We start from the raw sequence: 20287 nt of genomic DNA on the forward strand, positions 1-20287 counted from the left end.
TCTAGACTCATATTTACCTTGCTTTGAAGTTGTATTCATTTACATACTTGGTTTTTTTTTTCTGAGACGCACAGCCTAATTTGGTCGTGACGTCATCACGCTAGACGAAAAGGATTGTGGGTAAAAAGGAAGCCCGTTGTTTACCATGGCGACGGGGACGCCACGGTCTTCTGTTAACAGATACAAAGTGCCTCTAACAGTGTTTCTGTTCATACACATTGGTCTCCTCCGTGGCCAGCAGTACGTCATTCCGTTTAAGGCTCCTTCAGATTGTGGCGCTGAAGACTTTTTCGATATCTCGAGTCTGTCGTGTGTGAGGTGCGGCTCAAACCAGCGACGGAGCGCAACAGGTCGGTTATCATCTTCACACGACAGCCGAGAACTGAGGAGCGGACGACGGTGTGATGACACAGAGTGTGGTCCGGCTGACTGAAAACAAATGTATTAATGTAGGCTGACAGGGAGCTGGTCAGTCCCGCACAACGCGAGGACACCACGAATAGCTAGATAGCCTTTAGCTAGGTGTAGGTGGCTAGTTAGCTTTAGCTTCGACTGTAAAGTGAGTAAAGCCACACCTGCTCCCACAGACAGGTCTGGGGAATGTGTCTTAAACTAAGATTGTAATATTAATAAGATTATATATTAAATATAATATTATATATATATATATATATATTTATATCTATATATATATATATATGTATTATATATTATTTATTATATTTATATATATATATTATATACAGTACCAGTCTAAAGTTTGGACACACCTTCTCATTCAACTACTTTGAAGAATCGAAAATATAAAACATATTCTGGTTTGTTGAGCATTTGTTTGTTTACCAAATAATTCCATATGTGTTCCTTCATAGTTTGGATGTCTTCAATATTAATCTACAATGTAGAAACAAATAAAAAATAAAAATAAAGAAAAACCATTGAATGAGAAGGTTTGTCCAAACCTTTGACTGGTACTGTATATATCACTACCATATAGAATCACATGTTCTCATATCAATGTTGGTGTGTCTATAATGATAAGGCAAAATCATGCAAAATAGTCAAACTGGTATTTAAAGCAATTGACTGGGTTTCACCTTTATGCATTAATCAACCCGAACGATTCACATTTTGAAAATGTTAATTATCGATTAAATTCCATTTGGTCTATCAAATGTCAGAACATAGTAGCATGTTTTCCCATCACATTTACACACTTCACATCAGAACATTAACAATGCTCTTAAATGTGATACGTCTTGAACAAAGAGTCCTCCTCTTCAGGTATCTTCTTAAAAATCTATAAGTTTCTCTAACCTTTACTTCTCCTGCTCATATGTTATCCACTGGAAACAAAGTACTATTCCTACATTTCTATTCTATCTATCTTCAGTGCAAATAGGTTGACTAAAGATAAGGGAAGTAGTGCAGTAGAAAGGGACATTTTCTACTGGTTGGCAGGAGTTTCTGAGGATTTCCTGTTCCCTCTGCTTTTAATAATACATGTTACTCTCAGAGTGATTTATAGCAGCTGATTATCAGGAGGGAGTTGGTGATCATCAGTACCAGCATTGTTAGGTGTTGACAGGGACTTCACTCGCCCTCACATCCTTGTAGGAGTGACAAACTCTGTTTTTCTTACTACTATTATTACTATTAAGAACAAACGTGCATCTGGGAAAGGAGGGAGAAAACGAGGGACTGGTGTCAGTAGGGCTGACGAGCAACAAGTGGAACTAATAAAGGCTGGGAAGACAATCTATGCATCCCATTATCCATAATAACATACTATTTGGTCCACCACAAAAATATTCTTTATGTCCCAATACATTGAATGTAAAATGCAGTATCCCAAAATTGCCAGGACGTTCAACCACATACAGTTGCATTTTGCAGTATGAAAGCCAGCATGCTTTTCTGATTATTCTGTTTTTGGAACACAGTTAATCACACAAGCGGGAAACAAACAAAGGCAGGAGGTAAAGCAGGAGGAGAGAACTTTAAAACTTAAACATGAAACAAACTTTACCAAAAACCTTTGAACTATGACATTACTAATACCTCCGAACTCAACACTGTACAACATCCTCTTAACTTTTCACTTGCTTTTTTCAGGACTGAGCTGCATTTGCAAGACTGGGTACCAAACTCTTACCACTGACAAGGCATCCATTACTTGTCAGCAATGTCCTGCTGACAGACCTGTACGTGCAATTCAACAATAATGTCCTTATTTTCTGTTCATATCACATTATATTGTAGATACTGCATCTCACATTCCTTACACAGTTGTTAATACCATTTGTAATAGTGTTTTGTTTTGACCAGTTCTCTCTCATTGCAGGCAGTAATTACAAATGGCTTTGGGTGTATTCGCTGTCCAGGGAGTGTCAATGATGAGGGGAAGTGCCAGTGCCCACCAGGCAATGTCCTGGGTAAGTCACCAACTACAGGACTAATTTATGAATTGCAAGAATGTTTCTAATAAACAGTGGTTAATATTGGATGTGCTTGTTGCAAATGTAACATTAGGCAATAGGATAGTTATTATGTTTTTAAAATATTGGCTGTTTTCAGTGGAAAGAGATGTCAATGGAAATCTTTTGGAAGAGGCCAGTTGTGAAGTGTGTAATGGAAACTCCCTTGCTTTGTCCGTACCAAACCAAAGTGGAGACCGGTACGTATCAATACCAAACTATGAAAACACAGATATATTCAGCTGTTTCATCCAGATTCACACTCATCAGGTTGACCATGGCATTTCAGGTCAATTCTTTTCAGAAATTACATGAATATTGAACAATAAACTGACACATTTGCACTGTTCCAACTATCTAACAATATCAATAATTGATACAGTTAACATGACATGAAATCCTCAAGATATAATGGGTTAAGTAAGTAAGTAAGTACTGTCCTGTAAAATGAATTATATTAAAACATAATAGTAAGTTTGGTAGAGCACAGCACAGTCATGCCTGTGGAATTTTAAAGGTATTTACTAGGCAGGAAGAGTCTAACACCATTGGCACCATGAAGTTGCATTATAGTAATTGTTCAATCCAGTAGTTTTGGAGCTGAGTAAAACACAGAGTATCTCGTCCTCTACTGCTTCAGTTTTGAGCATTCTTCCCCCAACTTCAGGAAACTCAATACTAAATAGCTGAAGTGCTCTTTCAATGGCTTATTTGATCTGCAGCATATCATACACAATAACTCAAACTTTGAAGGGAGTAGGATAGATTTTAAATAATGCTAAGTAAGAACTAGACCATGTCTCTCATCATTGCAACAACAGATTATATTCCTTCAATGACATATTTTCCCATTTTGTTTGTTCTGACAAATAGCTCATGTCTGCTTACTCTCTTTTAACGCCTTTAGTGAAGTGCTCTCAATGTGTGTACAGTATGTAAGTGTTGGAACAGTCTCCACAATTGTCTTTCAGGTGTGAGAGATGTCAGGCTTCCTTCATTAACACCTCCTGTGTGTGTAACCCTCCGAATGTCCTGGTAAGTTCTGCTGACCCTCAAACCCTCCTCCATACAAACCATACACACATCATTCAGTTAGAGACTCATAGAATACGTGTATCATTGATGGTTGGCATGTGATATTCCAGGCAGGAGGATTATGTTTTCCTCCAGGCATCCTCTCCACCAATGTGAATCCCAGTGTCAACTATGCTCAGTTGGTGAGTCTCATTTTCCTCTGTCACCTTCTCACTTCATTTTTGTTTATTTTAATGTATTCTGATTTGTGGTTTCTGCTCTTTTCTCCTTGCAGAAGTTCAGTGTCCAGTCTGCCTGGTTCTTGAAAAACATGTACTCCTCTTCGGCAGCCTGCCTGGTAATTCCATGTCTTATTCCATGTTTCACATTGAAAAATAACCTTTTTCTTGATCTAAAATGATAGTAAGCCAGACACATAACCATCAAAATATTTATCCTAATCGATGCCAAAATGTATCAAATGAACTTGCACATGTAATGTAAGAATGCAAAATTGGTTTATCTTCTTGTTCAAACTGCTTTAAAAAAACAAATGTAATGTGGTTTGCCATGGGATGTAGCTCAAAATTACAGTTCAGTATATATTTTATTTTGTGTGTGTTTCAGCTACTGTGCATAAACAAGTTGTGTGGTTACAGGTCTTCTCCAACCTGACGGCGTGTCAGGCTCTCGGGAACATGTGTGTGATGAACATGCACTCCTTCACTGGCGTCTCCACCGATGCCTGCGGTCTCTTTAACACCATCTTCAGATCTAGAGCTGCTTTGAGCTCAACTCAAGACATTTCCTACTGGTAATAAATGCTATCATGACATATATGTATATATTGTGCTATCTTTGCAAATTAGGAATGAAACTCTTAACATTTCATTCCCATATACTGTAATTTGGCTACTCTGTCTCCAGGAGAGTTAATCTGCCATGGCTTTACTACGGGGACGAACCGGGACTGGCCGGTCGAGTGCTTCAGACCGATCCTGTTCCCATTGGGTTCAGTTTCAGAGGAAGAAACAAGGTAAGCCATAACCTCCAATTATCATAATAAAATCATAGTTTCATGAGTCTGCAAATTGTGCAGCAATTATAATGTTACCGTAACATTTTTATTAATTTAATTTGAAAATGATTTTTGTCCTACAGAACACTGACATTAAGCTGCGTGCTGCTGTCTATAATGTCAGAGGAGAGTTCCTCAGATGGGAACAAGTAGGAGGAGGTAATCTCCAGGTAAGATGTCAGATGACTGATGACAAAATATGAAGCGTCCGAATACACAAAGGCATTGTACTTTTGTTAAAAAAATATGAAGAACAGCTTAGTTAGCACTGATAGATGGATAGGTGGTAGGGCCAAATTCCCCATTTGCCCAGTAGGCCTCCACTCTTTTGCACGTTAACAACACAAATGTATCAGTTGTGACTATATATTATTTTCATGTGGTACATACCAAGTACAAAAAATAATAGAAGGCTGGTTAATACTCCACTTTGCCTCTCTTCTGCTATTTTAGCTTTGTCCAGAAACCACCTCCAAACAGGCAGCAGCCTTCAGCTTTGGAACCGCTTACAGACAAAGTGTGAGTGTTTCTTCTTTCATTTAACTTATATATTGTGCACAAACTCTCTTACAATGCAAAGTTATAATATAAGCTGTAATGTTATGTGTGTGTTTGTGTGTGTGCGTGTATGTGTAGTGTGATCTCTCAGTAGCAGAGCTGTTGGGTACTCATCCCGAGCCGTTGTTCTATGATGTGTTTATGGATCTTGGTGGCGGAGAGAAGAGAAAACTTCTCCCCCTGCCTACGCTGGTCTATAACCAGCAATACAATGGGCGGTTCATCAACCAAGGTAACATTTTCATTCTCTGTGTGTGAATGTGTGTGTGTTTGCATTTTCTTTAATATATGTATTTTGTCCTTGTACAGAGAGCATGAAGAACTGGTACCTTTCTCGACGAATGTTTGTTGTTGACACGCTGAGTGGAAGAGAGAAGAGCATGAGTTCTCTGCCCAAAGTCATCCGTGTAGCTACCAGTGTCAAAATAAGGTGGGTTTCCAATGTGCACACCTCAATGATAAAAAAATGAATTATTAGTTATTACTGCCTTCATACGTGGTGATGTTTTTGATCAAATGTGTGTTCGGTAGGTTCCAGCTGGTTCCACGAACCCAGGAAGGACAGGTATTTCCTCCTCTAATGACTGTGACCTACAGAGACGTTCCCATTACGGATATCAACACACAAACTGTGACTGTGAGTTGACACACACACACACACACACACACACACACACACACACACACACACACACACACACACACACACACACACACACACACACACACACACACAGCTGTCGTTTTATAGCTCAAAAACTAAGTTGAAGTAAGACTGTTTTCGTAAGTAGGCTTTCTGTTAGAGAGAAAAATAAGTTGCTGGTTCGTGTATCTTAAACAAGCTTTTGATTTGTTAATGTGTTGAATTCATTCATCTGTTTCTAGACAACGTTTGCTGTGGAGTATGAGATGGATCAGAATGAGGCTCGCATTAAGACAGACGTGAGTAGAAGTATTAATGAAACATCAATTGTTAAATGGTGTAATATGACGGATAAAGGATAAGTTCTTGTATATGACGGTGCTATTCAGTGTTTATAGCACACAGTTCTACAGAATCTCCCGTGGTTCTGACATGTTTGTGTGCACAGACTGCTCTAGGTGTGATGGGTGGTATAGCCGTCCTCTACTCTCTGCTGAAGACAGTCAGCTGGAAGAGGAGGATCGCCTCGCCCCTCATTGATGTGGAGGTATTCCATCTTTAACATGTCATAATGTCAATCTCTAAGTCGGCGTAAAGTTTAGCAGTAATGCGAGTCCCTCCCTCCTTCTCTGCCTCAGACTATGGTGAAGTTTTTGTTGTTTTACGCCGGAGATCTGGCCAATGTTTTCTTTGCCGTCACTGTGGGAACTGGACTTTACTGGCTCATCTTTTACAAGGTTAGTCTGATTCCTTTGGGACTTTCATTTTTGCATCAGTATCTCTTGTCTGTAGCTTTTTCCTTTTGAATCCTTTTTTATTCAAACTTTATTTATTTTCCAAACACAAATGGTGTTTCTCTTGTCTTTGTCTTCAAACATTTTTTTCTTCTTTGCACTCTTTAGACGTTAAAGGCAAGTCGCTTTCCTCCTTTCCCTTTTTTGCCTGAACATTTATTTAAATGCATAGATTTAGTTGTGATCATCTATGGCTGCTTCCTGTGATTCATTTGTTTATGCGTCTGTTTAGGCCCAACAGTTTGTGTCTGTGCTGTTACCACTACCTGCTCAGGAGGAGCAGTTTGTGACGTACATTGGTTGTGCCTTCGCTCTCAAGGTTAGAACCTTACTTAACAGATATCAAAATGAGCAGTATTGTTTTTTAAAGATAGATACGGTGCTTCCATTAGAAAAATTTAAAAAAGTATTGTTTTGTGTATTTGCATCCAGGCAGTCCAGTTTCTGCACAAGTTGGTCCTTCAGGTGTCAATCGATGTGTTCTTTATAGACTGGGAGAGACCGAGAAGCAAAACTAGCAGAACTGTGCAAGGTACAAAAATTTTTATTTGGAGCTTATATTTTGCAGTCTTCATAAGAAGAAATTATCCAGGTTTCTTACCCCATTCACCGTACTCGCTGCTGTTTCAGCTGCTGGTGAGCAGAAACGTGACCCCTCTCCGGTCAGCATCTGGAGAACGTACTTTGTGGCCAATGAATGGAACGAGATCCAGACCATCCGCAAGATCAGCCCAACTTTTCAGATCATAGCTGTGCTCTTCTTTCTTGAGGTACATCTTACAACAAGACATGCACACTGCTCTTTTTTTGCAGCTATGTTTGCAGTTATGTCCCTTTTTTCCTCATCGCTGACATGTCACCCGTATTGTTCAGGTGCTGGGATTCTCTAACTTGGCCCTGAGGGACCCCTGGTCAACTTTACAGCGGTCCTCACAGGAATACAAGCCCTCATACAGCTTGATGCTACGCTATGGTTTGGCAGCTACGCTATGGCTCTGCATCGGACTTTTGCAGGTACGTCATGCCCCGTTGATCTCTCCCCTCTTCCTGTCTTTCTTAAGAAATTACATAAATACTGTGTACAGTGAATGTGGAGAGCTCCTTTAAAAGATAATCAATTGTCTCTACAGGTGATTTTCTTCACTGTGTTTCATGAGCACTTTGTGGAGGACAAAATCCGTCAGTTTGTAGATCTCTGCTCCATCAGTAATGTAAGTAGTTATGTGCATATTAGCCTACATTTTTAACATTTTATCTGTCAGGAATATTTCACATATGTGTACTTTTCCCAATAAAGATTTCTGTGCTGCTGTTATCGCACCGTTGTTTTGGCTACTACATTCACGGACGTTCAGTACATGGGCATGCAGATACAAACATGGAGGAAATGAACAACAATCTGAACAGAGAATCGGTAGGTTCACCAACAGACTACATGTTTTGTTAACAATTGTAGCAAATTCATGACATTGTTGATCTCAAGTTATATCTATAATCTTTTTCTGTTTCAAGGAGTCCCTGTGTGGTCAGAGAGGTCTACTTCCAAACACAGAGATCCAGACCTTTCAGGTGTCTCTCACCAACCGCCTGCGGTTGCAGTATGACAGGATACGGGAGCAGATCGGCAGGGTCTGTGCCTTCTCTGTTGTGTTATTGATTATTGATAGAGCTATTGCATATTAAACAAAGAGAAAATTGACTCCCCATTTTCAATTTAAATGGTTGCATGTCTCCTGTGATTCAGAGGCACGGACCATCCCGGCTGATAGACGCATGCTCGGCTAACCAGTTTGAGCAGAGGGCCAGAGGCTACCAGACCATGAACCACTTCCTGGGATCCATTATAGATCATGTTAGTACAAATACACATATATAGACACTCACAAGCACATAGAACCCAGCAGAGTTTGATTGTATATTCATTTATTTGTTAGATTGTAAAGTATATTTGTTCTTTCCATTGACCTGAGTATTTTGTACTGCTGAGTTTGTTCTGTTATTTTGTTTTGTTTACCTCAGGCGCACCCTGACATGGACTATATAGTGAAGGACAAGCTGATGTTTGAGAGGATCATAGGGATGGAGTTCCTTGAACCCAGTGAAAAAAGCATATTTTACAATGGTAACGTCTTCTTGGCCCAGACAGGCTGTACATTTGTGTTTGTTTATATACAAACTATGTATTTATATGATGTGTATATCATTTGTGTTTGCTCTGCCCACTGCAGATGAGGCCCACTCCTTCAGTGATGTACTGTTTTATGGCAATGAGGCCACGCTGCTGATCTTTGACACTTTGTTCTTCTGTGTCGTCGACCTGGGATCTCAGAGCTTTGTACTTGCAGCTGTGCTTACATGCGTACAGCAAATGGTCAGTACTTGGTGTATATACCTTATGTTGCCTTCACTGTGCTAAAAAGAACATGTATTGACCGCCATCTCTTTCATTACAGATATTTCGTTTGATCCGTAACACTCTGGGAAGGAAGAACCTTGTCAGCAAGACTCTGGTAGATGAGAGATTTCTGATTTAAAAATGCCCTGCTAGGTATTTGGTTGTGTCAGTCTTCTTCAGTGGCATTCCTATCAAATATGTTTACAGCTTGTGCAGCTCTTTTTTGTCCTTTTCTTTACATGTACAGTATTTTTTCTACTGTTTACATAGTTCTGTAAATACAATTTTTGTAAAGATTTCAATGTTTTTATTGATTAAAATGTTTTGATATGAAGTCTTGTTTTGAGTTTTGTTTTGAGGTCATTTTAATAAAAAAAAAAATTCTTCTCGAGATGTATTATGAAAATCATGTAATTCATGTGATTATATCAAGAAGAATCTATGTTAAGAAAAGTTAGATTGGATTTTTATATGATTCTTATCTATAATATGCATATTTATTTATGTTTTATATTAGCCAGACAACAGATATTCCTTGCTGTTCCTATTTCCTATTGTTATTGTGAGTTACATGTACTTTGATAGTGGACAGTTTGAGTGGAGTCACATTGAAACAAAAAGACGTGGCTTTGACCTTTGAGTGAGAACGCACTGAGGGAAAAATCGTCTTTCTCTGCATTTACATCTGAAAACCACAGATTATCTCTTTTTTGCCTACCTCTACATTTTTATTTCTGCAAATATGTAGGCTTCACCTATTGATGTACAGGTTACAGACAGATCTCCTATTCCTATTTGTGGCGTGTTTGCACAGCTTAGTCATTATTTGGAAACATTCCTTGAGGCTTTTGTTGCTGTTCAGAATTTGGTACAGTGCTCCTAGTAAAGAAGATGTTAGCTGTTACGATTAATTGCAATGTTTTAGCTGTTTTCAAAGTCATCTTGTCATTTAATGGGACATAGTTGGACCAAAAAAATGCTATATGATGACTAAAAATGATAAATAAGATATCAATAAGAATAAACAAGATGCTTTCACTTTTGCAGATTGCAGAGAGATGCTTTCCAGTATTTATGTCCGATTAACATTTACCTTTATCTCTTCAAATATATGTTTGTGGACTACTATAACTTGAAACTCACCTATCATATTAAAAAGTTTATTTTTATTGTTATGTTATTCATGTCCTGTAAAGTCACCTTTCTTTCATTGAAAATGACTAAAATACAGGGGAAAAGAGAAAATTAAAAAACGCAAATACATTTGAAGAGCATTAAAAGGCTTTTGTTTTTCTTTTCTTTTTTTAAATGCGTGAGGGCTTGCCATGGCGGCTGTCAGAGCTCAGCCAATCAGCGTTGACTTTGCAGCGCTGCGCTCCAGAGCGCTACAGAGCGGAGGGTCGATGGCACTGGGTCGGTGTTAAGTCATGAACTTCAGTAACTTCTTCACATCCATCGGTTAATGTGAGTCTGATTCTTTTTTTCTCTCCACTCACATGTTGACAGTTACGTCCAGAGGGCTTCCGGCTTTGCCTTTCACGACGTTACGCAGTGTGCCGATAGCTGGTGGGTGTAACCAGACATCACTAGCTACCATTAGCATGTGTCCGGCTGCTCTCCCTGGCTGACTGACGCTCTTCGTATCCACTGAAGAGCCAACGTTACAGTTATCTGTTAGTGTCATTACCGTGGCACAGTGTGGTAGCCTAATTCAGACACTGGTGTTTTAAATAGCAAGCTGCTAGCTTGGAGTTTTGTAGACTTGCTTTGCTACTTAGCTAAGGGAGGCTAGTGATGACAACTTTCTTGCAGAGCTCAGAGCTGGGACGGGCCCTCTGTGGTCTCTCTGATACACAGTTTGTGTTTGGGATGATGTTTAATAATAATAATAATAATAAACGGGTCACTGCTGCCTGTGCTGTTGCATCTTTCTCCTTAACCAGACTGACTCAAATGAGCTCTCATTAGCCGCAGATATAATTTATTTATGCAACCAGAACAGATTGTTAGAGATAATGTGTCGCAGCCTGGAGCCAGTTCACTAGGTCATGATGGTCAGACAGAGCATTTCTCAAGATCCAAATGTCAGGGGGCTGAGGTTGTTGCCAAAGCTATTCTCAGCCCTGCTGGTCTATAGTTGGAGAAGGGAGCAGAGTTGCAGCTCTAGTCAGATGCCAGTACATACTCTGGAGGGGTTGTAGCCTAATAACTCAGACCGCAGGACAAAAAAAGTGAACTGTGCTGAAACTTAAAATAAAAGTCAGCTGCTCTACTTCTGCACAATGCTCTATAGTGGATCCGTGTGAGGCTATGGCACGTCAACACCTAACAAAGTTGCAATAGTATGCCCTAGGTTTGGTAACACCGTTGGATTGGGGTGAGAATGCAAGAAGAAAAGCATTCAGTTTTCTTTTAGAAATAGACTCCGTTGCAAGTTTATTGTTATACTTATTTTGCCTAGCCTAAACTAATGCAATGTAATACAACAGTCCAGCTATAAAAATCCAACCTTCATAAAGGTTATAATGAAACTATACACAGGAGGTGTTGATTCAACAGTGTGGACATTTTTGAGGATGAAGTTTGTGGTGCTGTTGAACCTTAATTTACTATATTTAACCTACCTTCAATGGTCTAAATGGTTTGGAGACAATAATAGAAACACCTGTCAGTATAAGGCAGCACAAACCGACAGCACCACAATGATTATAATGTTGAACCTTCATGAAGGTAAGATCTTTTGCACACTGTTGTAGTGGACAGCAATCTTTTAGCTAGGTGCACCTAATAACCTGGTATCGAGGGTATGTATTACATTTGTTGTTGGTCTGTATACCCCATCTAGTATGACCTTCTTAAATTGTTCAAATACTTTTTCCAATTCCAGCCACTGATATTTACAAAAATGTAGTACCATGTACACTTCTTCCGTACTCCAGTTAGTGATGGAAGTTTGTTTCCAGAAGTTAAGGTTCCTGCAAAGTTCTCCAGTGCAGCAGGGAGATAATCTAGAACTGATTTAATGCGAATTGCCTACATGCACAATATGTGAATGGTGACCAACAGAGATGGATTTTTAGTATTCAAAAGTGTGGCGGGATGGTGGTGTTATATTGTTTAGACACCAAATTCTCACCAGTATGTGGTGATTAGGAGATACTAATGTATGTACCTGCTGTCTACCTGTCTGAACTTCTAAACCTCAGCACATATGCTCTTTCTGTTTACACAATGTTTACCTAATGGCGCTTAGAAATACTTGGTTCTCTGTAGATGAATGCCTCATGTTAAAAATACATCCAGTTGTTGCTTTATGATTTCTCTATGTCTGCCTCTTCAACAGGTTTGTGGATGTGCCTGAAGTGCACCATCAGCCATGCCTGTGACATCTCAGCTGCTCAGGGGTTGGCCCCGTGCTAAGGTCTTGGCCTCCAGTCTGTTACCATGCCAACAACACCAGGCCCAGTTAAGACCGATCAATCAAAGACCTGCTTCAAGATGGCCCTCTCATATGCACTCACGAGGTTACCAGACAACCACAGAGCTCCGCAGCTACATCCTCTCACCCCCACAGGTCAACTCTATTCTGAAAGCCAACGAGTATAGCTTCAAGGTTCGTGGGGTCATTCATGCAAACAGAAACCCATCTGATCATCTCTACATTCAAATTTGAATCTTACCCTTTTTTAAATGTTGTTGTTCCAGGTGCCGGAGTTTGATGGGAAGAATGTGTCATCAGTGATGGGTTTTGAGAGTAATCAGCTGCCGGCCAACGCTCCTATAGAAGACCGTCGAAGTGCGGCTACATGCCTGCAGACGCGAGGAATGCTGCTGGGTGTGTTTGATGGCCATGCTGGCTGTGCCTGTGCACAGGTAAAGCTGACTCTGCTTGCACATTCTACTTATAATCTAGTGATTAATATACTGTTCATTAGAGGATCCATTCTTGTAAAACTTGAAATTTCATTTTAGTTTCCTATCCAGTGATGAGCCACTCTCCTCATATCCAATCATTACTCACAATAAGCAAGAAGTTCTTTCAAATTGATTTCTTTCATTGTCAAGTGACTGTTTTGTTTGGTTAAATATGTTGAATTAGTCTGCAATCAATACATTTTCAAACATGGTGCATGTTTAAAAAGAGCCGGAAGCACCAAGACATTAAGTTTGTAAACATAATTAATCGGCTGGTTTAAGGAACAGATATATTTACTATTTTCCTAATTTTTCCTCAACTATTTTGTCATTAAAGCTTTTCCAGAAATTCAGCAATAGGAACATACCAATTAATCCTTTCTAAATTGAGTTGTTGGAACTCACACATTTCATTACAAGGTAACTTATTAAGTATTTTCCTTAGTCATTTCTATATGCCCTGTTGCGTTGACATTATTTTTCCAACTCCCCTCCTTTCTGCCAGGCGCTGAGTGAGAGGTTGTTTTACTACATAGCAGTGTCTCTGCTGCCCCACAACACACTGTGTGAGCTGGAGGCAGCGGTGGAGGCCGGCAGGGCCCTAAGTCCCATCCTGCAGTGGCACAAACACCCCAACGACTACTTCAGCAGGGAGGCTCAGACCCTCTACTTCAACAGCCTCAGGACCTACTGGCAGGAGTTAATAGATCTCACCAGGTGAGGACCGGGGAACACAGAAGATGAGAACAGCACTGTGGCCAAAATGCAGGTTTCTTCATCAACTTCAGTGAGACCGATTTGTTCTCACAACTGTTGGTGCTGTCACTTGAGGCACTGACAAAAATAAAAATAAGACAGTGCTCGAGAAAATTCATGAACTTTTCCTTACATTTCAAACTGGATTTGCTGGTTTCTTATTTCATCTTCATCTGTATCTGGTAGCAACACACCCACACCAACATTGGCCCGTCTCATGTTTTGCCAAAAGTGCTTTTGTTGCTTTATATGTTCTTGCACTCTGGCTTCCTTTCTATGTTTCACACATATTGCTCCTTTTCTCTGTTTTCAGCCCAGGTGAAATTCCAGACACCCGAGAGGCCTTGCTGAATGCCTTTAAGAGGCTGGACAATGACATTTCTCTGGAGGCTCAGGTAAGAACTGTGTGCTGTCATAACATGAAACAATGCTTCTGGTTCTTAGAAAAGGATTGTGTGTCTAAAAGGATCTTGTTTTTACGAGGAACTCAGATGTTCCCCAAAGACTCGTAAACTAGAAAATCCCAAAGCAGGTGTTTTTAGATTATTGCTGATTCGGGGCCTCATTCTGCAAACAAACATAGTGAAATCTGCCCATGGACAACACTGCATTGGTTGAGTAGTCAACGTACCAAACTCAACTCCAAAATCTAAGTCTGACTCAATTTGTCAAAACTTTTGAGACTTTATTGAATAACAGCATGTTTTTGTTCAAGGGTAAGGTGCACTGTGACAGTATGCATCACACATGTTGCATACGATTCCATTGCATGCAGTTTGTCCTCATGTGCTGTAAGCATTTATTTTTAAATAACTAGAAATCAAGCCCAAATTCAAGATAACGTTTTAAACATATGCTGCAAGCGTCAATGTTGTTACTGACTCCCGCTCATTCATATTCATGTCTGAGTCAAATTGCAAGTCATTAAACTTGTTCCTAGTGCAGGACTTGAGTGCTGCCTCACACATCAGGATACGTATTGAATATCACCTTTGCCGCATGGCAGCAGTGCAAAAAATGTGAGCATCCAAATTTAAACCTTTATGGATAAAAGAGCTCAGGTGTCATTCCCTCTCCATGTAATTCAAATCACATACCATATCCTGTTTGTGGACTCACAAGGTTATTCTGCCACGCAGGTCGGAGACCCGAATGCGTTCCTGCACTACTGGGTCCTGAGAGTGGCCTTCTCTGGAGCAACAGCCTGCGTGGCTCACATCGATGGATCAGACCTGTAAGGAGGATAAAAACATGCACACATTTTTAACTAAAGGGGGACATATCTGAGCCTTGCTTTATTCGTCTTTCTGTTCCTAAAAGGTTTATAGCCAATTCAGGAGATGCTCGGGCGGTGCTGGGGGTTCAGGAGGAGGACGGTTCATTCAGCGCTCACACACTGTCAAACGACCACAGCGCCCAGAATGAGGAAGAGGTGGCTCGGATACGAGGTGAACACCCTCCATCAGAGAGGAAGACAGTTATACGACAGGTAATACAACTTCTAATCTGCACAATGTGGTTGTTGTTGCAGCTTTTATTAAACCTTCTTTCTGTCCTCTTCTTTATCAGGACCGTTTGCTCGGCCTCCTCATGCCGTTGCGGGCATTTGGGGATGTGAAGTTCAAGTGGGGTATTGAACTGCAGAAGCGTGTGTTGGAGTCTGGACCTGATCAGCTTCATGAAAACGAGCAAACCAAGTTTATCCCTCCAAACTACCACACCCCCCCCTACCTGACCGCCGAGCCTGAGATCACGTACCACAAACTGCGGCCACAGGATCGCTTCATGGTGAGTCCTCCCCGTATTTGTTTCCAACACATAGTTTTAACTATCCCACTTTTAGGCTCATAATTGCATGTTGTTTGGCTCTGACTTTTTGACATTGGTTGAATTAAAAAGAAAACTCTGCAGCTCTGCAGACAAACTGTTTTTTTTCTCGCAGTATTTCTCAAATTGGACATGCAGTGCTTTATAATGAAACTTGACAGATCGGCATGACAACTTTTTTGAGTAACTTATCCTATCTGATGTAATAATTTAGTGTTTTCTGATTTCAACTCTCCTCTCTCTGTCCCTGCAGGTGATTGGCTCTGATGGCCTCTGGGAGACGCTCCACAGACAGGAAGTGGTCCGTATTGTCGGGGAGTATTTAACTGGGGTGCACCAGCGTCAGCCCCTCAAAGTTGGAGGCTACAAGGTCACCCTGGGACAGATGCAGGGGCTGCTCGAAGAGAGAAAGGCTCGCGATTCTTCAGCTTTCGAGGATCATAACTCAGCGACCCACCTGATGCGTCACGCGGTGGGAAACAACGAATTTGGCACGGTCGACCACGAGAGGCTGTCGAAAATGCTGTCGCTGCCCGAGGAGCTGGCTCGCATGTACCGCGATGACATCACTATTATTATCTCTCAGTTCAACCCTCATGTGATTGGAGCACAGAGGCCAGAAGGGCAGTCCTGAGTGGTACAAAAGCCATCCACTGAGGAGTACACACACTTGTGTAACAGTGTACATCTACACATAAGCACACTCTGTGGACAAACAGGCCATACTGAGAAAATATCTGTCCAGCATTCGGAAGAATTGTTATAACTTTAATTATATAAAGAATTTGTATGTTTGTATGCAGTGCTGGAGAAGATCTGGTTCCTCATGAAGGTACAAGATCTTCATTGGATTGAGGTGTCATATATGAAGTGTTATTTATGCCGCCAATATCCTCTGGTTTCATATACGTTTCTCCGCGTGGCTAATCAGACGCTGTTACAAACTGATTTTTTTGTGCCAAAAGAGTCAACCTCCTCGTCTGCTGAAAGACAGAGCAGGGTTGAAATTATCCAAAGAGGGTGAAGGTTGGGTCTTTACGAGAAAAGAGGCCGTGGTTGATGCAACCTGCTTCTCTTATATGGACTCTAACTGGGCTGTGCCATTATAACACAAACACTATCTTTCTGTGCTTTCTAGGGTTATTTGCATCCCCATTTTACAATCGATCTTACTTTCAAGGCTGCACCTGCACCTGTTACAGAGTGGACTGTTGCATCTGTATGTTCTTACTCCTTTGTGTATGCCATTGTATGATATATTCTTAGTACTGTTCAAACATACACATTTACTGCATTAACACTTTAGTCTGTGAGTATTTAGATGATGATGTTTACTCCAGCGCACCTTTTTAGGTAAAACCGTGACTGTGTTTGGTTAAGTACTGACTTTGAGCTCAAAAGTGTTTACATCCATATTGGGTTAACAATTTAGGATTCTAAATAACTAAATTAGAGTGGAGAGATAACACTGATAGTGTAGTGGTCACCATACTGTGTGGCACACCCTAATGGGCCCCAAGATACATTTCAGGGGTCACAAGATAAAAAAAATACATTACACAAAATGCATCTATTTAAATAATAACTCAAGTGAAACTATTTGAATAATTTAACGGACTTTGTTTTCATTTTAAATGGGTCACAAGCCAGAAAGGCTGGGAACCACTGAGCTAGTGATTGTTTTTATTTCAAATTTAATATGGTGGAGCACAAAATTGGATCAATATTTACAGACTGTACAGTCTAACAGGTCATGCACTGTGCACCGACACAGGTAGAAGTAATAATTAAGTTAATTCCTTCCATTTATTACACAGCACCACTTTGGTTAGTGAAAAGGGAAGATTCAAAGTCAGTATGTCTGTTACTGAACCTCTAAGCAGTCACTGTCTGGAAGTTTGTAGTTCTTTTCCAAGCATCGTGGGGTGAGAAGTTGGCATTGTTTGGGTTGGGTTTTTATGACTCTTGACAGCAAAAAAAGCAGAAGCACTCTCCTGTTGAACACCAATGACTGTGTGTAAAGCCCAAACAAATGAGCAGAATGTACTTTTTTTTTTTTTTTAAAGCTGTTTGAATATTAAATATTATTTATACAGCTCTTACACAGCTTATCTACAGTTGTATGTATAAAATTGTAACTTATGTGGGTTAAGTTTTGTATGGAACGGTTTAATAAAACACTGAATACACACCACTTGGTACTTTGCTGTGTGTTTTGGTTGACACAGGCGGTGAACACACTAGCTAACCTACAACCACCTGGAAGGTCAGCCTGTCTCAGGTTGCAGGTGTGACTGCTTTTACTGCGGCCCCGGCTGGTGAGTCAGTAGCCACATATTTGAGATACTTCACTTGTGTATTTCTGTTTTTTCCTGCTTTATACTTGCATTACACTACATTTCAGAGTTTAATTGTTCTCTTCACCCCACAGCTTTACTCAAAAATGTTTAACTGTAAATTCAGAGCATATCTTCCTTTCCCACGTGGCTCTCGACAATGGCAATGGCTCGCTGATAACAGGCTAATGGTGCAAACTATAGGAATGGTGCTCACAGTGTTCAGCTGAGGGGAAACCGGACGGTGGCGGCTACACTAACGCGGACGTCATCACCAGTAACCGCTATATAAGCGCGAGGCAGAGGGGCAAGCTCACGTGCACTAACATGCAGGTATACAGACACGCGGCCGTCCGGTAAGGCTCTGATTACAAGACACACAGAGGTGGACATTACGTCACTCATGTTATATATTTACATAGAAAATACTTGTTTGCTGCTGTATCAATGCTCTGAATGTCCTACTGAGAACCTAGACTAATTACTTGACTATCCCAACCTGTATAAAAAAAAGATTAAAAGTTTAGTTGATTCGTCAATTATGAAAAAATGAAAGACTTATTATTTATTAATTGTTGAAGTTATTTTTCAGTGAAAGAACTTCCTGCTTTTTGGTCTTAAATTACATTAAATTGAATAATTTGTTGTCACTGGAAAAAAATCCGTCAGTGGGAGTGAGTACTTTTATTTTTGCTACTTCAAGTACATTTTCTTGGTAATACTTATTGTAATGGAATATCTTTACCATTTGGTATTGCTTGTTTTATTGAATGAAGGATCTGATTACTTCCTCCACCAATGACAGTTACACTACAAGCAACACTGACACACGTGTCAGTTAACTGCCACTAGATGGTGCTGCAGTATCAGACAGTGTGAGCAGGTTTAACTATGACACATACAAGAACTGGGTAAATACATCAAACCCTAATGAAAGATTGTTGAGAACATCTTTATTTGAAAAATAATACTTTTGTTTGTTAATCAAATGTCCTGTCACAAATGGTCCCAGAGAAGAAACTTTAAGCCAACTGCTCTTGTTGATTGTCACCATGTTGACATACTGTAAGCGTCCAGAACAACTGGTGTATCTGATTTATAGGTGACATCCAGTCAGTTTACTGGAAATAAATGTAATATTTTGGTCAGTGATTATGCCTTGTTTCCGCTGCAGCAAGGATGTTTTTTTCCAGGACTAGTTCGTAAAAGCAGACCGAGTGACATTTGTTAAAGGAATTTGTTTATATGCTTGAACTTGTCCGTGGGTTAAAGACGCAGGATGTGTAATAAAAAGTCATCCCACATAAAACGTTTGTCTATGATATAAAATATTGTAACAGAGGAGAGCTCAACACCTAACAGAATTAGGATCTCCACCACTAGGGGCAGTAACAATTTGTCAGGCTGAACTCTGTTAAATCATTTGACTAATTAGTTTTTATCCATACAGAATTAATTAGCTGTTATTTAAAAAAAGTGACAAATTCTGTTAATTTCTTAAAAGCAGAATAGATCAATTCAGTCCTTGTTTGACAACATAACATTTTACAAAATACAGAAGCTGTCTTGTTTGTTACTTTGGAAATAAAAATACACATAGATCTACAAAATGTCAGTAATAAGTAAGAGGAAGGTTCACTTCTCCTGCACTAAACTTCAGTTTTGTGCTCTGTTGAACAAAAAGGGCTGTTGAGCTAATAGCAACAATTATTTATCAGAGATTTCAATGTAAAATGTAAGATTTTTTTAAGGACAAAGTAGTGAAAGATTTTCACATGTTGTAATAAAATAATAATAGAATGCAATAATGAGAATTGGGGGGGGGGGGAAATATATATATATTCACAATTGTGTGTGATGATGGCTGATATCCAGCGATGGTTGGGTCATCGATCACACCGTTTACGCTCTCAATCTTTCAACTTCTCCCACCATCTCTCCAAGATTTGTGTGTGTGTGTGTGTGTGTGTGTGTGTGTGTGTGTGTGTGTGTGTGTGTGTGTGTGTGTGTGTGTGTGTGTGTGTGTGTGTGTGTGTGTGTGTGTGTGTGTGTGTGTGTGTGTGTGTTGTTTTGGAAAGTGTTGCCGGGATACATGCGAGGAGAGAGTGCAGACATAAACACCGGAGAGGCTCCATGTTGAGTTTGTCATCATGAGGCCGTAGCTCACTCCACTCCTCTGACTCTGTTCTCTGTTTAGCTTTTGAAAAGCTGCAACACACCGTTGGATGACTCATCTCAAACACGCACACAGTGGCACACAAATATGGCACATTGACAGCAAGGATGCACGGTCATGGCAGCACATGTGAGAGCCACATTCAACTCTCAAATGCATGCGTCTGTTTTTTGTGTGCGTGTTGAGGCGTCTTTGTGCTGCATAAAAGCCCCCAATCATGCCAAATCATCCTTTGAGCACTGCTAACAATCTGCGACCTGTCTCCCACGGTCGAAGAGATGACTCAGAGCATCACTCTCTGCAGTACCTCGACTGCTC

At 40.2% G+C, this 20287-nt stretch overlaps 2 protein-coding genes across 2 annotated transcripts; both read left to right on the top strand.

Moving 5' to 3' along the window:
- The first annotated feature begins 126 nt into the window (after positions 1–126).
- tmem67 (transmembrane protein 67) lies at positions 127–9197 on the top strand. Its single transcript, XM_054621561.1, has 28 exons — positions 127–350; positions 2116–2204; positions 2345–2435; positions 2578–2677; positions 3449–3512; positions 3623–3694; positions 3787–3849; positions 4151–4305; positions 4419–4527; positions 4653–4739; positions 5023–5088; positions 5206–5359; positions 5437–5557; positions 5659–5764; positions 6013–6069; positions 6219–6317; positions 6409–6507; positions 6797–6883; positions 6997–7096; positions 7195–7334; positions 7438–7578; positions 7695–7775; positions 7862–7978; positions 8077–8193; positions 8309–8416; positions 8584–8686; positions 8793–8935; positions 9018–9197. Exons 1-28 carry the CDS (start codon positions 146–148, stop codon positions 9096–9098), a joined length of 2955 nt encoding a protein of 984 aa, XP_054477536.1. The 5' UTR covers positions 127–145; the 3' UTR covers positions 9099–9197.
- A 1123-nt stretch (positions 9198–10320) lies between these two features.
- pdp1 (pyruvate dehydrogenase phosphatase catalytic subunit 1) lies at positions 10321–17642 on the top strand. Its single transcript, XM_054621496.1, has 9 exons — positions 10321–10423; positions 12303–12572; positions 12665–12832; positions 13380–13591; positions 13944–14025; positions 14770–14864; positions 14951–15119; positions 15200–15418; positions 15711–17642. The coding sequence occupies exons 2-9, from the start codon at positions 12336–12338 to the stop codon at positions 16089–16091; spliced, it is 1563 nt and encodes a 520-aa protein (XP_054477471.1). The 5' UTR covers positions 10321–10423; positions 12303–12335; the 3' UTR covers positions 16092–17642.
- The last annotated feature ends 2645 nt before the right edge of the window (positions 17643–20287 follow it).

This window comes from Anoplopoma fimbria, chromosome 20 (genome assembly GCF_027596085.1).
Source record: "Anoplopoma fimbria isolate UVic2021 breed Golden Eagle Sablefish chromosome 20, Afim_UVic_2022, whole genome shotgun sequence".
In the NCBI taxonomy this organism is placed as follows: domain Eukaryota; kingdom Metazoa; phylum Chordata; class Actinopteri; order Perciformes; family Anoplopomatidae; genus Anoplopoma; species Anoplopoma fimbria.

Coding starts and splice junctions, on each gene's coding strand:
- pdp1 (XM_054621496.1), top strand. CDS start 12,336: ATGCCTGTGACATCTCAGCTGCTCAGGGGTTGGCCCCGTGCTAAGGTC. Junction 14,865..14,950: donor CACATCGATGGATCAGACCT/GTAAGGAGGATA, acceptor TGTTCCTAAAAG/GTTTATAGCCAATTCAGGAG. Junction 15,419..15,710: donor GGCCACAGGATCGCTTCATG/GTGAGTCCTCCC, acceptor CTGTCCCTGCAG/GTGATTGGCTCTGATGGCCT.
- tmem67 (XM_054621561.1), top strand. CDS start 146: ATGGCGACGGGGACGCCACGGTCTTCTGTTAACAGATACAAAGTGCCT. Junction 2,436..2,577: donor CCCACCAGGCAATGTCCTGG/GTAAGTCACCAA, acceptor GGCTGTTTTCAG/TGGAAAGAGATGTCAATGGA. Junction 5,558..5,658: donor GCTACCAGTGTCAAAATAAG/GTGGGTTTCCAA, acceptor TGTGTTCGGTAG/GTTCCAGCTGGTTCCACGAA.